General features: G+C 36.9%; 1 protein-coding gene across 4 annotated transcripts in view; it reads right to left on the bottom strand.

Annotated features, from left to right (window-relative positions):
• ZNF148 (zinc finger protein 148) overlaps positions 1-13,703 on the bottom strand; it is a 40,617-nt gene that overhangs the window by 8,033 nt on the left and 18,881 nt on the right. For 2 of the 4 annotated variants that reach the window (XM_041473109.1, XM_041473108.1), the window contains exons 2-6: positions 11,392-11,737; positions 10,064-10,189; positions 6,903-7,026; positions 6,154-6,237; positions 259-377 (exon numbers count right to left, since the gene is read on the bottom strand). In XM_041473109.1, the coding sequence (XP_041329043.1) occupies positions 259-377; positions 6,154-6,237; positions 6,903-7,026; positions 10,064-10,189; positions 11,392-11,721 (783 nt within the window). In that variant the 5' untranslated portion in view covers positions 11,722-11,737. The remainder of the gene's footprint in view (positions 1-258; positions 378-6,153; positions 6,238-6,902; positions 7,027-10,063; positions 10,190-11,391; positions 11,738-13,703) is intronic. The other 2 variants (XM_041473110.1, XM_041473111.1) reach the window with 2 other exon arrangements.

The following is a 13,703-nucleotide window of genomic DNA, read 5'->3' as shown; positions in this document are numbered from 1 at the left end:
AACCTTTCATTCTAAGAAATTTACTTGATGATTCACCCACTTGACCAATTTTTAATGAAGTGTCAAACAAGAGCGTACAGTCAATAAAATTAACCCCAGCCTGCTGTGACTCTGCATCACCAAGATAGCCCATCTTGACTGAAAAAACATTCATTATATATTTATTTGTATAAAACAGAGAAAGGCCCATCTGAAATACTGGGAAATTGACTGGTGTTTTGGCTTTCAAGCACAGAAGATTTCACTAAGTCATCTTACCTGCAAACAATATTCACACTGGTAAGGCTTCTCTCCACTGTGAGTTCTTTTGTGCCTTTCCATGTGATACTTCTGAATAAACCTCATACCACATTCATCACAACGAAATGGCTTTTCACCTGATAAAAAACACATAGCAATATTAACCTAAAAGAATAAATCAATATTCTTCCATAAACTTACCAGGTCAAATACTACATTCTCTATTAGAAGCAGTAAGAGGATTTAGCTTATTGCTATTGAAAAACAACATAGGGCTTGCTTACATCACTATTTTTTCAATACTCAGTTGCTGATGCCTCAAATTATTTTAAGCTTTTATGCTAAAAAAAACCCCACCTTTAAAACTAAATCCTTATTCCTCTTTCTAATGCAGGTGCAGGTATGTCTAACACCTAACAAATTAAGAACTGCAAAGACAGTCTTCCTAAATTGTTGCTACAGTATGCATTTTTTTAGGGCAGACAACTGTATAAAAATACCTCAATCCTCTCACCAAATCATTAACTCAAACCCATCCCTACCAGGAGGGAATTAATGCATTTCCAAACTTCAAATTTTTTTAAGAACTAATTAATTTATTTTTTTTAATTAAGTCAAAACCCAAGAAAACCTCTGTAGCAGAACCAGCACTTGCAAACTTACAGGTTCATTTTGATTGTTTTGTCAGCTAGTTTTGGTTTCTGGGTTTTTTTCTTTACTTTCAGGAAATACTCGTTCAGACAAGATGCACTGCCCTGAATTCAGCTTCAGTTCTCCCCCTTATTTTTCCTCACAAAGAAACCTTGTAACAATACCTTCTGAGCAGGGAGTAACTATTTTTATTTCTTTTAACTTTTGCCTTACATCTTCCCTCTGATATTTTTCCTAGGTTTCTCTGACAAAACCTAAAAATTTCAAATGCATTGAAAGTTAGTTCTGCTTTTATACAACTTCACCATTATTTACTAGAACTCACCCTGAACAACAGTGATCTCTCCTCTTAGTATTTACTGTGAAATCTTTTGGCCTGATATAGAGGTCAAGGATTGTCTTGGCAGCATCTGTCAAGACCCTTTTCATTCTGGGTACTGCACTGCACTGATTTTTGGGATATGAACCATTTATGTCTTGTTTCCAGAACTATGCAGACTACTGCTGTTTTCTAAAGTAGTTTTATTCTTACTAATTATATTATGAACTGTTGAATTACCAACAATTAATTGTTCAAGTTTAAAACTTTAAATTAATAGATTTTATTATTTAAAATGTTGACAGAGTTTGTATTTTCCATTTAGAGTAGAGAAATTTATCCACATCCTTCTACAAATGGGAATACAGTACCTGAAAATAAAGTTCCAGTATTTATAGAGATTAGAATGGAAAATATCTGTATCAGCCACACATGTGCTCCCAGTCAGATCACTAATGCCCAGAGTTTGAACTTCCTTAATTCCAAGCAATTTCTAAATCTATCTCTTTGTAAGCCTATGTCCTATTTCGAATTATTAATTCTTACCTCTCCATGTGGCTTCTCAGCCAATCCCTTTCTCAGATGAAATTATTCCAATTTATTCTCTCCTAAATCAAATTATCTCCTCTCCTCAGATCTCTCAGCTTCCATCAGTTCCTTTTCTACAGGCTCATAACCCCAGCATTCTACATCTCTTCTTTCACTTCACTTAGAGAACTTTACCATTTCTTGCTTATTAATAAGCACCATAAAATTTTGTGCTTTTTTTCAACATCCCTTGAAATATGTGTAAATTAGGAACACATATCATGTCATTTCCTCTCATCCTGCCTACAAGCAAATCCTCCCCTCTGGCCTATTTCTTCACTTTCAAACTCCAGGTTCTTCATGTTCTCTTTATTTGTTAGGCACCCTCAAAACTACGGTGCCTTACTCCCAACAAGCCTGTTCAGACTTTCTGAAACAAATTCCAATCCTTGCCTCCCACTTTCAGGATGCTGAGACAGGACTTTTAGACCTCATTGTTCTTGTTTGATACATGGGGACTCTTCCATTCCTGACGACTACCGCTTAGACCTTGCTACTTACTGTTTTCTTTCCCTGTGCTCCACTATTCTACTTTGGGTTTTTTTTTTAAATTGCGCCTTCAAACAACTCTCCCTACATTGTTTCAAAGCTTGCTTTCATGCTACCTCAGATTTATTTTAGAGAATGGAATGGCTGTTTAGGTTGAAAACTATCCTGAGCCTTAAAACAAGAGAGCTGAGTCCTGTTCTGGCCTTGAACAGCCCTCTAAGGAGCCATCCTGCAATCCCAGGAAACGCAGAACACTTCATTAACGCACTTACCTGCAGCCTTACACTCATTTCTGTAAGTGAATGCACACAGAGTTCCTTAACATTTTGCTACCCAAGCTGACTATTTGCTGGCAGAAGACTCTGCAGCTCCCTATTCCCATTTCAAGGCTTAAACAGGGCCAAACAGGGGTCTGTGGATTTTAGGTGGATTACAGTCACCAACTATTCTGGAGACTTTCAGGGCACATACAAATGCACTGCTGGCCATGCCTCAGCAGGGAGAAGAATTTGGGGACACTGCCCTGGAGTTAACTCAGCACAGTACAGAAAATAATATTTTTTAGTAGAATTCCAGAACACTCTGAAAGTAAGATTAAGAAAACCTTTGTGAAACTGACACCATATTTAATTTTGGCTTTAATCTTCATATGGAAGATAATTTTAGGAAAAGATTAAAAATTAATACAAAGACAGGCTTCCAATAATAATTTCATCCTAGCAGAAGCCTAAAACTTCAGATGCCTTCCGCAATTTTGTTGTACTTTTCAGACAGGATCTATTGCAAATGGAGGAGACCATTAATAACAGTCTTTTGATAATGCAGGGAGAATCCAGGACACATTTTTCTGAAATGTCTTGGTCAGTGAGAAAGAATCAGATGTATAAAAAACCCTCAAAATTTAAAAATACAATACAACAATTAATGCATTATTTATGAAAACAGCTCATGTGTTGTGTCTATGTTGGCAATCTATTAAAACCAAGCAACAGAACTACTCATCCAGTGTAGTACAAATATTATGTGTATGAAGGCTGTAACAATTATAATGCCAGACATTTTAAAGTCTAAACAGACAAAAAACCAATTATAAAATACTAAAGAAGGCTATGAAAAAATCAGCATGACTGAATAAGAAGGCACTTGAATTGTCAGCCCCAATGGTGCTTTATTTTTTTTAATGTAATCTTAGTTTTTGTGTTTAAAATGGAAAGTAGGGTGGCTTACACAATTAGGACACATGAATGCATGAGTGGGTAAGGTATATAGAAACATCTCTAAGCAAAAAGTAAGTAGACATATTTGAAAGGAAAAAAAAAAAGAACATTCAGCATCTTCTCCAACCTCGTAAACTGAAAATATTTGCATACCAGTGACTCTTCCCTCTCTTACAACTAAAATAGCAATTTTCTGTACCATTAGGGACAAGTTTAGCAGCAGGGTTCCAACCCTGCTGCCCTCCTCTACACACAAGTATAAGCAAATTTTGTATTAATGCAATGTCTGCTTTTAGATGCAACTGTTTAATTATTTACACAGAATAAGGCTGTTCATTGATTGCTTCCTAACTGCCTCACAACATTTCCTTTGAAGGAGTGGTTCAGAGAACTAAAGTCAAATCAGACTGGAAACAGCTGAGGCACCTGTAAATTGGGGGCTTGTAACAGGCATAAAATGGGGCTTCTACCTGTTACTACTCTCTTTGATTGGTTTAAAATAAACTAGAAAATTTGATAAAAATCTTTAAAAGAGTAAGAGATTTCCTGTTCCACATCAGCACTTTGAACACTGTCCAAAAGCTGGTGCTAAAAGTGGTCATTCATGGAGATAAAAATGCAAAATTAAAAAGTACTGAATAAAGTTATGAAACTTTTTTTTTAAGGGTATGAATAATACAAACAGATTTTTACTTTTATCAAAGTAAAACACAGACCCACTGCTCACCTTCTCATTAGAGAATCAAGTTGAAAATTCAGGTTTTGTGGATGGGTTTAGTTATACAGCCCTGAACAGCAGAGTGACTACACAAACAGCTAAGGGCCAGTAGTGAGCACTGTCATATTGAGGTGAAAGCACAGACAGGTATGCAGTGTGCCAATTAGCTATACTATAACTGGGTGAAGCCAAAAATTAAACACTAGTTAAATTCTTGTTAACTAAACAGCCTTCAAAAAAAAAATTCTGCCACCCCTGGAAGCTGAGTTTTACGTGTTTTCTCCTAATCATTACTAGCTGTCACCTAGGAAAACATCCATAATTCAACAATTTAAACACACTTTAAACCATCTTCTATTTTCTGAGAAACCACCGAACTATAGTTCAGGGTGCTGAGGAAAGGAGGAAACACAGTTATCTAAAAAAAGTCAAATATGGTTAATTAGTTAAATGGTACCTTTTTCTCTGCTAAACAAAGACTAGCATATGTAAGAGCTGGCATGAAAACCTACAATCCCACCACATCCACCCCCCTCCCTCCAAAGCTCACAATCGACACAGATTTCTTATTAGAGCTAGAAGCTAAATTTAAAAAGATAATTAAATCAATTTATAAAATATTTGCAGTCAAGTGTTAATTAACTATATTGCCCAGACTCTCATTTTCAAAGCCACGTACAGGGAATAATCCTCATTTGAAAAAAAAAAAAAGAAAAATTTTCTAAAAAATGTGAAGACTGCACTTAAATTTTTGCCTTTTTGGGAGGGCTGGAGGGCAGATAGATGGAAGAGACTGAATGAGCATTCTTTTCAAGAATAAGTATCTACACAAAGTGGAGGCAGCATGGTTCACCAATTCAGAGCCAGAGGAAAGACTAGGAGCAGAACAAAGACACTGGACAGAAGAATGGAAGACTCTTCTGTGGCTGACTGGCTGAAGGAAACCTACTTAGTCTGGACTCATGGCAACCTAGGATACAAAAATCCCATAAACAACAGGGCATTTGTGCATGTAACTCCCTGTACACTGCTCTGAAAATTCATTTTGCAGAGTTTTTTCTCCCTCTCAACCCTTACACATGCACACACTGCACTGCGTGTTAGTAGCTTTCATATCCATTTAAATGCTACAGCCAAGAAACACTGTGCACATTCACCAGCTCTGCTTTTCTGAAAAAGAGGCTGAGAAATTGGCATCTAGTCCAAAAGGGACCATATTACAAAATATTTAAAGAGGGATTGAAAGGCCATGCACCAAAATGCCAAAAACCCAATGAAACCAAACCTGTTAAAGAATGTGGTTCTGTGTGGTGCAACAATATTGAAAAAATAAACATATATAAACTTTAACTCGCTTTGGCTTAAAGCCTTATTTGACCTATACTGCATATTTTTAAACTAAGACTCTTCTTTTTAAAACAGTTCTGAATTAAACCTAAAAGAAGAAAAAAAGTGAAAAGCTGATACTAATACCTTTGGGGTTAGGCATTTTGGCCATTTTAGTCCTGGCACTTTTCCATCAAATTCAAATACAAACAAACAGACAAACAAACAAATAAATCTATGGAAATGAAATTTGGAAGTCCCCCATGTCTGAATTAACTTGATACAACAAAAGACAGAACTGCTTAACGAACTTTGACTTTTATGAATGCACAAACTTCAGGATTTGCTGCTCTGGGGTTATTTATAGAAAACTACTTTCAGATCTGCTTACTGGACTTCATACTCATTTTACAGCCAAAGGAAAGTGGAACAAGTTGAAAGCACAAAACTAATTTCTTTTTAAAAGCTTTATAACTTGGTAACATGTGTTAAATTAAAACAAACTACGACAGGGTTTTTGGCTGCATATTTATTACCAGAAACCTTGCCTGAGTGGGGAAACATTTTAAGCACGCCAGTAAAGATACTCAAGGCACTATACTCACCAGTATGAATCTTCTCATGCCTCTGTAGCAGGTACTTCTGTATGAAACGCATGTCGCACTGACTGCACTGAAATGGTTTTTCACCTTGAACAATATAATTCCACATCCATAAGTTAATAACTACACACTGTTGTTTCTGATAACTATTTTTGAGGAATATTAAAATGTCTATTAAAAACACCAGCATCTGAGCGAATTCCAAAAATACCCTGATACCAAAAAACATTTGCCTTACTAGGTACATGAACTGCAGAGTTCTCTCCATGATCCTAAGAGTCACATTAAGACTAGCACGGAAGAGTGATCTGGAATGGCTGTAATTTCCTCAAGTGCAAGATCAATCAGGATGCTGGCATAGACTGCATTCAGGATACTGGCAAGCTATTATAACAGTAAGTACCTTTTTCACTTCTCCAAACACAGAGATACCTCATCAGGAAAATAAGCAGCTGCAGCACATTTTACAAAGGGGTCAATTTTTGGCACTTAGGCTACAAGTCAACCCATTACTTTCTGATAAAGAAAGAAAAGAAACCTTGTAAACGGTTAGCTCTTCGGTTTATTAAAGATATGTTGATTTTTTTTTTTTCTGATATTCTTTTGACACTTTGGTGCATGGAATCTCTAAGCTTAGATGCCAAGTTAGCTACACTCTTAAAACTGAAATTCGCATAGAGCTGAAAACATTTTTAACATAAGTAAACAACTCTTTATATAGTAGAAAAGACAAATTTGAAGTCAAGCAGTACCTGTATGAATGAAGACATGTCTCTGTAAATGGTAGTTGGTTCTAAAGGCAGCATTGCAATGCTCACAAACATGAGATTTGTGGGTTTTCAGACCAAGTGATCCATCCTCATTTATTGTAAGGATCTATTTTAAAAAGAGTAAAATTTGTTCTCACACTACCCTCTAAAGATGTCTTATTAACTACAAAAAAAAAAACATTAATTTTTTCGATGCAGAAAATGTAAATATTTCAGGTAAAACAATGCTAATTTCTACAAAACTATGCGTTAAGCTTCTAATACACATTTCCAATTGCAGTCCAATCCAACTTGTGTCTCGTTGCATTAAGAGATATTTCAACAGAACAGAGATAAAGGCAGCTCATGGAAAATCAGCTCAGAGCTTCCCTAGGCACAGCTGAGGCACTTTATAAGCTACTGTTTATTTTGTCCGTCTGTTGGAAAGGATGCAAAGTCATCACACCACTCCTGGGCACTAAACCATGGACAATCGTATTTTAAAGAAAAAGTGAATAGTTAAATTCTTTTTATCAAATCACAACTCTAAATGTTCGCTAAAAGTCATTAAATCTTAACCAGAATAGTCATATATTATCTACATCTATATAAAACCAGTAGTCTCAAAGGTAAAATTATATTTTAAAAACCAAAATCCCAAAGCCAAACAGCCAAGAGAATAGTATTATTCTTCTCCCCTTTCAGGTTTTTCACTCAATAAAGTATTGCTCACTTAAAATACATATTAAAGCATCTCCTTGATGACTTCAACTTGCCACACTCAATTGCTTTGCTGTCAAACAAAGCCGCTATTTTCATATAAAGTTAAAAAAACTTAAATTTAAAAAATGCACCACATCTACTTTATTCAATAAAACTAATCACAGGTTTTTTCTAATTTGTCAAAAAGAATAAAAATAGAAAACTAAACCAAAACCCAAAATCTCTACTATCTCTGGCAAGAGAATAAGAAAATCAGTAAACAAATTACATTTATAAAATCTTGCTTAACTGCAAACACAACTATAAAGAAGAGCTTAAAGAACCTTAAATAATACAGTTTAGTCCCTTGTTATTAAAAAAAATAAAAGTATGCTGGGAAAACACATCTACAGTTTGATTAGCTACAGCGTTTTAGGTTTTATGATAATGACAGTGATGAGAAAGAGAGAGTCAATAACTGAAACAGTATCTCTGAAATAGTAGCAAATACTGTAAGATCTACTTAATTTTTAATTCTCCTGCATCAAAACAAGAGTGAAAGTCTCAGACTAACAAATTCTTGTGCATTCACTCTGAAGGACAAGCACATTCATACGTCTGTAAGATTGGTGTGTTACAGCTCCAGTCACAGAGAGAGACAATTGTAAAGACTCTGTTCTGTAACATTTTCCAGCTGATGAAGGCAACTGCGTCTTTAAAACAAATTTAAATACATGTTATGAAATGCTTTTCATATATTATATTGAAGTTTTAAAATAATTGTGCAAAAAACACACTTAATTTCATGGTTATCCTAAACCTGGGCTCTTCTACTTAATCTACCACCTCTTAAATGATGAGAGTTAGCTTTGTCAGAGCGGCTTCCCTAACCAAAGCAACAAAAAAGCTTGTGCGTGTGTGTGTGTGCGCATGCGTGTGTGTCCGTGTGTGCACGTGTGTGTGTCTGCGTGGGAGAGGGAACAGGAGACAGGAGTCATGATACCTGATGACTTCTTCCTTACCTGACTACTGCATTGATATAAAACAGAATTTAGAACGTTTCAGAATGTTAACTGACTTCCACTTGTCAGAGTTCCAGCTGCTTGTTTGGATGGAAAATCAACCCCACTACTCTGGAAATACTGAAACTGCAGTAGGTTCTCACCTAGGTCAGTCCTTCAGCTTTTTTCTACTCTGCCTTTCTACTCTGACAGGTCTGAAAAAGGGGAAGAGAGACTGAAAAAGAACCTGTTTAACAATTCTCCTGATCATTTTTCAATCTTTTGTCATCTCAAAAGACTAATCCTGGCAGACTGGGAGATAAAAAGGAAGCATGCAAGTACACGTCTGTAGAAAGAGGGGCACACGCCTCTTCTACCTTGCCATGTTTCCATGGAAGTGATCTCTGGATGTACTCAACCTAGATCTCTTTTTTCTCTCAAAGGGAGAAGTGAGAAAAAAATGCACAGCATTTGGAACTTGCTTCCACACCCAATCTGAAGCAATTTCTCAGCTTTCCAAGAATACTACAGGTGCAACCTTATTTGACAGTGCTTTGAGGAGGACTGGAAGGTCCTGCTCCCAGGGCAACAAAAAGGAGGTTTGGGAGATTTTCTTTGTATTACAGTGAGTTTTCCTTTAATGTACAAACAGTCTGGGTTGATTTCTGAGTAGGATTATTTTAATGCTGCTGTGTGATAACATAACTGATTTACTTCTATCAGAGCAGCCTGCATATGTTCTATTTTAAGTCTGAAGATTAATACTGACTTGGGGAATTACTAGAAGATGTAACACTGCTACCTCATGAGGTGAAATGATTCTGGTTTTATCTGAAGTGCTTCTCAAAAGAAGAAAATTGTTTTCAGACATACAGGGATACATAGTCCTCATGAATGGATCTACAAAACAAATTTTTAAGTAACAAACCAGCAGCTAGGGTAAGAACCTTTTGATATAAATAAATACATATATGAAGATGATTATGACCACAGGAATTTTCCCTACCAGTAAATTATTTTATATATATTAGTAAGCTTTTTAGAATTTTCAAAACTACCATTTTAGTTTTCTTTTTAAAAACTTTTCACTACTATGCATGAAGCATATAAAATTATCAGGCTCACAGAAAAGCACAACTATTATTAGATAGATACAGAGTAATGATTTATAAATGGTCTACAAAGCTACTGAGTCATAATTTAAAAAAAATATTTGGAGAGAGAACTGCCTGGAGAGACAGATGTTAAAATATGTCAAGAGTTCATGTTGCTAAAAGGAGTTCAAAGAAAAACACTGTTATATCAGTTTTGTTTTGGGTCTCTGGTGAACTTCAGAACTGCATCTTTACTGAGCAAACAAACAATTTCCAGCCTAACTAGTTCAAATGCTAATGAAATTAGTCATAGTCAACCAAATCTTCAGGTCCTTTTAATCTTGGTTTTGCCAAATCAATGTCTTACTTTTGCTGGTGAACGCTGTTTTCTTTTCTTCTTTTTCTGCAAATCTACTGGCTCTCGTATTTGTTTTTTGTCTCGTTTCTGTTGTTCAGATGCATCAGTAAAGGTAATTTCTTGCTTTACACTGATCTGTTAAGATACCAAGTGCCAGTTTCAGGTAAGGTTCTCACTACAGAAAAGCAATTTTTCAATTTTAGAAGATGACAAACTGCTGAAACAGAAAACCTTTTCCTAAGGGAATTATCTTCTGGCTTCACTCTTTCAGAAATTTAAGTGAAAGAATTAATATGTATCTTAAATAAAAAGGGCACAGTTAATTTCCTCAGTAACATTTTGATGTATCCTTTCATTCATCTCCCAAGGTCTTTTTTCCTGACCTGTGGTGATTTTGAGATCATTTCATATATTAAAATCACTTCCATCTGTAAAACCATTCAGTTTTTCATACCTATTTTACTTTAGTCCGTGCTGTTGTCAATATAAGATTTAACGGAATAGTTTATTATATATTTAAGATAGAAGTATTTTTAAGGAAAAAAAAAAAAAAAGAACAGTTCCAAAGAAGTTTTTGAAAAAAAAAAAAATTAAAAATCTCGATCTAATGTGAACTTTAATGAAGACCATGATACTCTTACATTTTTCTAACACCTGAGCCACCTCATCTACAGCTAACAGAGTAGTGTTTTAACAGTGCTGTGTTTCTGAAGATTATTCTTCGTGCATAAGGCTATCTACTTTTATAGTCCTGGTGATTGTCCTTTATGTTTGAAGGGTAACAGTGATGGTGTGCTGCATTACAGACAGATGCTCTGTTTTCAAAAGGAAGTCATCTCTATGCTCTCTGGGAAAGCCAAGGTATGCCTTCTATGAGATTCCGTGGAGGGGCATATTTATGGTCATGTATGAAGTGTCACAGTCCAACCTGCAGTGTGAATGCAATTGCTAAGCGTCCACATACCTTAAAAACATACAAGATGCTTCCTATAGCAAAAGCAACTAAACAGTACTATGAACAGCATAAACAGTATGCACCTTCTAATAACGCTATTTATTCCAGTTTGTTGTTACCCCTGAACATTAAATATCCTTAAAGGAGCACATTTTAACACTTTAGTTCTACGGTAACAGCCTGCTTATAAAATATTTATAAAACAGAAACTTAAAGATTATACTTAATTGGCAAAATTTATCCACAGCCAGAGGCAAATGACATAAATATTTTGATAATCAAAATCCAAACAAGCAATTAATAGATTCTTGCCAGAGTAGATCAGACTACCAGATCAAGCTTCCTAGTAATCTCTCCAATATTTCACAAAGAAATTGCTTACAGGGACATTAACAGCATACTGCAGCCCTTGAGGAAGTCTATCTTGTGCATCCATTTCATCATCATTTTTTACCGTCTCCTCATGGACCATGAGTTCATCATGTGAAATCATCTCTTGCTGTCGAAGTTCACTTTCCTGTAACACTTCATCTGTTGCAAGAATTTCTTGGTGCGGCATAGTCCGATCTTGAAGCACTGCCTCTTGCCGTTCTCTCGATACTCCAGACTGGTCAGATACTGCACCCATCCCTACCATAGCCCTGGATGACTGCATCTGGTCTATGCCACCACATTTAAGAAATAATCCTCCCAGCTTGTCTTCAATGTTCATTCTTAAGTGCAATTACCTACAAAGAAAGTTTTAATAGTAAACATCTACAATTGGTGTGCTCGCTTAAAATTTTTTACTTACAAACATTTTATAAGAACTCAAGTCAGTACTCAACAAACACACATGCAGTCCTAAAATTGATACTGAGTAAGAACCAAAAGTTGGAGATCTTCGAGGAATGTCAAAAAACTCTCCTTTTGCACATCTGTGTGCACACAACTGAACGCTTTCAAATAAAAGGTTTCAAATCAGTGTTCCTGACTAGGGCAAAAGTAAGGTAATTAAATGATGGCTAATTCCTCCTTCTCATTCCTTAGAAAACTTTTAATTTTTTTCCTGTATGCCCTCTTTGCTCTGTTCTCTTTTTCCATTTTGACTGTCTTTTACAAACACCTCTTTCATATTGGTCCTTTCTCCCTACTTCCTTGTCCTTCCAGCGCCCTTCCACTGCTGTTACCCCAGGGCACTGTAGCTCCTGGAACATTTTAATATCCACAAGTGAGAGAAAACTGGGCTGCATCCAAAGCAGCAGTTGAGGGAGGTGATTTTACCCCTCCACTCCACTCCCCTGTGACCCCACCTGCAGTGTTACATCCAGCTCTGGGGTCACAACATGAAAAGGATGTGGATATGCTGGAGCAATTCCAGGGGAGGAAAGGAAAATTATCAAAGGGCTAGAACATCTCTGCTATGCCAACAGGATGAGAGAGAAAGAAGGCTCTGGGGAGACCTTATTGCAGCCTTTCATTACTTAAAAGGGAGCTTTTAAGGTGGAGAAAGAACTTTTTAGCAGAGCCTGTTGCAATAGGACAACAGGTAATGGTTTTGAAGGAGAGAGGTCAATTTAGACTAGATACAAGGAAGAATATTGTTACAATGAGGGTGCTGAAACACTGGCACAAGATGCCCGGAGAGGTGGTGTACACCCCATCCAGGAAAACATTCAACGCCAGGTTGGATGGGGCTGAGCAAACTGATTTAAGTGAAGATGTCCTTGCTCATTGCTGGGGGTTGGACTGGATGGCCTTTAAAGGTCCCTTCCAACCCCAAACTATTCTGTGATTCTATGAAAATGCAATTTTGTAGCTACAGCTATACATCAAATAAAGAGGTCAAAGCTGTTCATAAAAGACATTCACAGCGAGCAGGAGCATTTGTGAGGAAATATAAATTCCAATCATGAAAAGCAATACAATTCACAATATTCCAACAAGTATCATGACATTATTAATTAGTTTTCAGCACAGAGCAGGAGGCTTTTTTGAAGCTGGAAGAGGCAGCATCTTCTCAGTCTACTGATCAATATATACACAAGATAGTTCTAGGACTCTTCTTGGCACACTGGATGTCCAGTCAGAGCAGTCAGTCTCCTTCACCCTATTCCCCAGGCCCATAATCCCTACTACCCACTCCTCAGTGCTCCTTGAGACAGACACACCAACAGACAGACAGACATCCTTCCTCCTCCCATTATGTTCCCAAAGGCAGAGAGCAGAGGCAATACACACACAGGCCACAGCAGACACAGGGGTGGGAGCAGAGGCACAGGAGAGTTGGACAGCACACAGCAGGCCCAGCCAAAGCACCAGATGGGACCTTGGGCAGCATCACAACAGCAGCAGCACCTTGGATTTTGATGCATTCACAGTTAGGGTACAGGTGTGATGGGGATACATTGCTAGACATCAGCTTCAAATTCCATCCCCCTTAGAGTGCAGCATGAAGAAAGGATCCATCTCCATTCAAGTCTCAAGTCAGAGGCTATGCTGCCTTCCCTGCAGCTCACAATGACTATTCATAACCAAAGAAATCAGGTCTCTCTAAAGGTTATGTGCACAGAAATCAGGTCTCTGCCTAAAACCAGCAGGGCCATCACTGCAGAATTCCACCACAACAGCCCCCTGCCAGTCTAACAGGCTGCCAACATGAAAAACACTCCATCAAACAAATGTACATCAAGTGTCTAAATGTCCCTATTCAGT

This window comes from Pyrgilauda ruficollis, unplaced genomic scaffold, assembly GCF_017590135.1.
Source record: "Pyrgilauda ruficollis isolate IOZ18807 unplaced genomic scaffold, ASM1759013v1 scaffold3, whole genome shotgun sequence".
In the NCBI taxonomy this organism is placed as follows: Eukaryota; Metazoa; Chordata; class Aves; order Passeriformes; family Passeridae; genus Pyrgilauda; species Pyrgilauda ruficollis.
The sequence above is the reverse complement of the archived record's forward strand: the minus strand, read 5'-3'. Positions and strand labels throughout refer to the sequence as shown.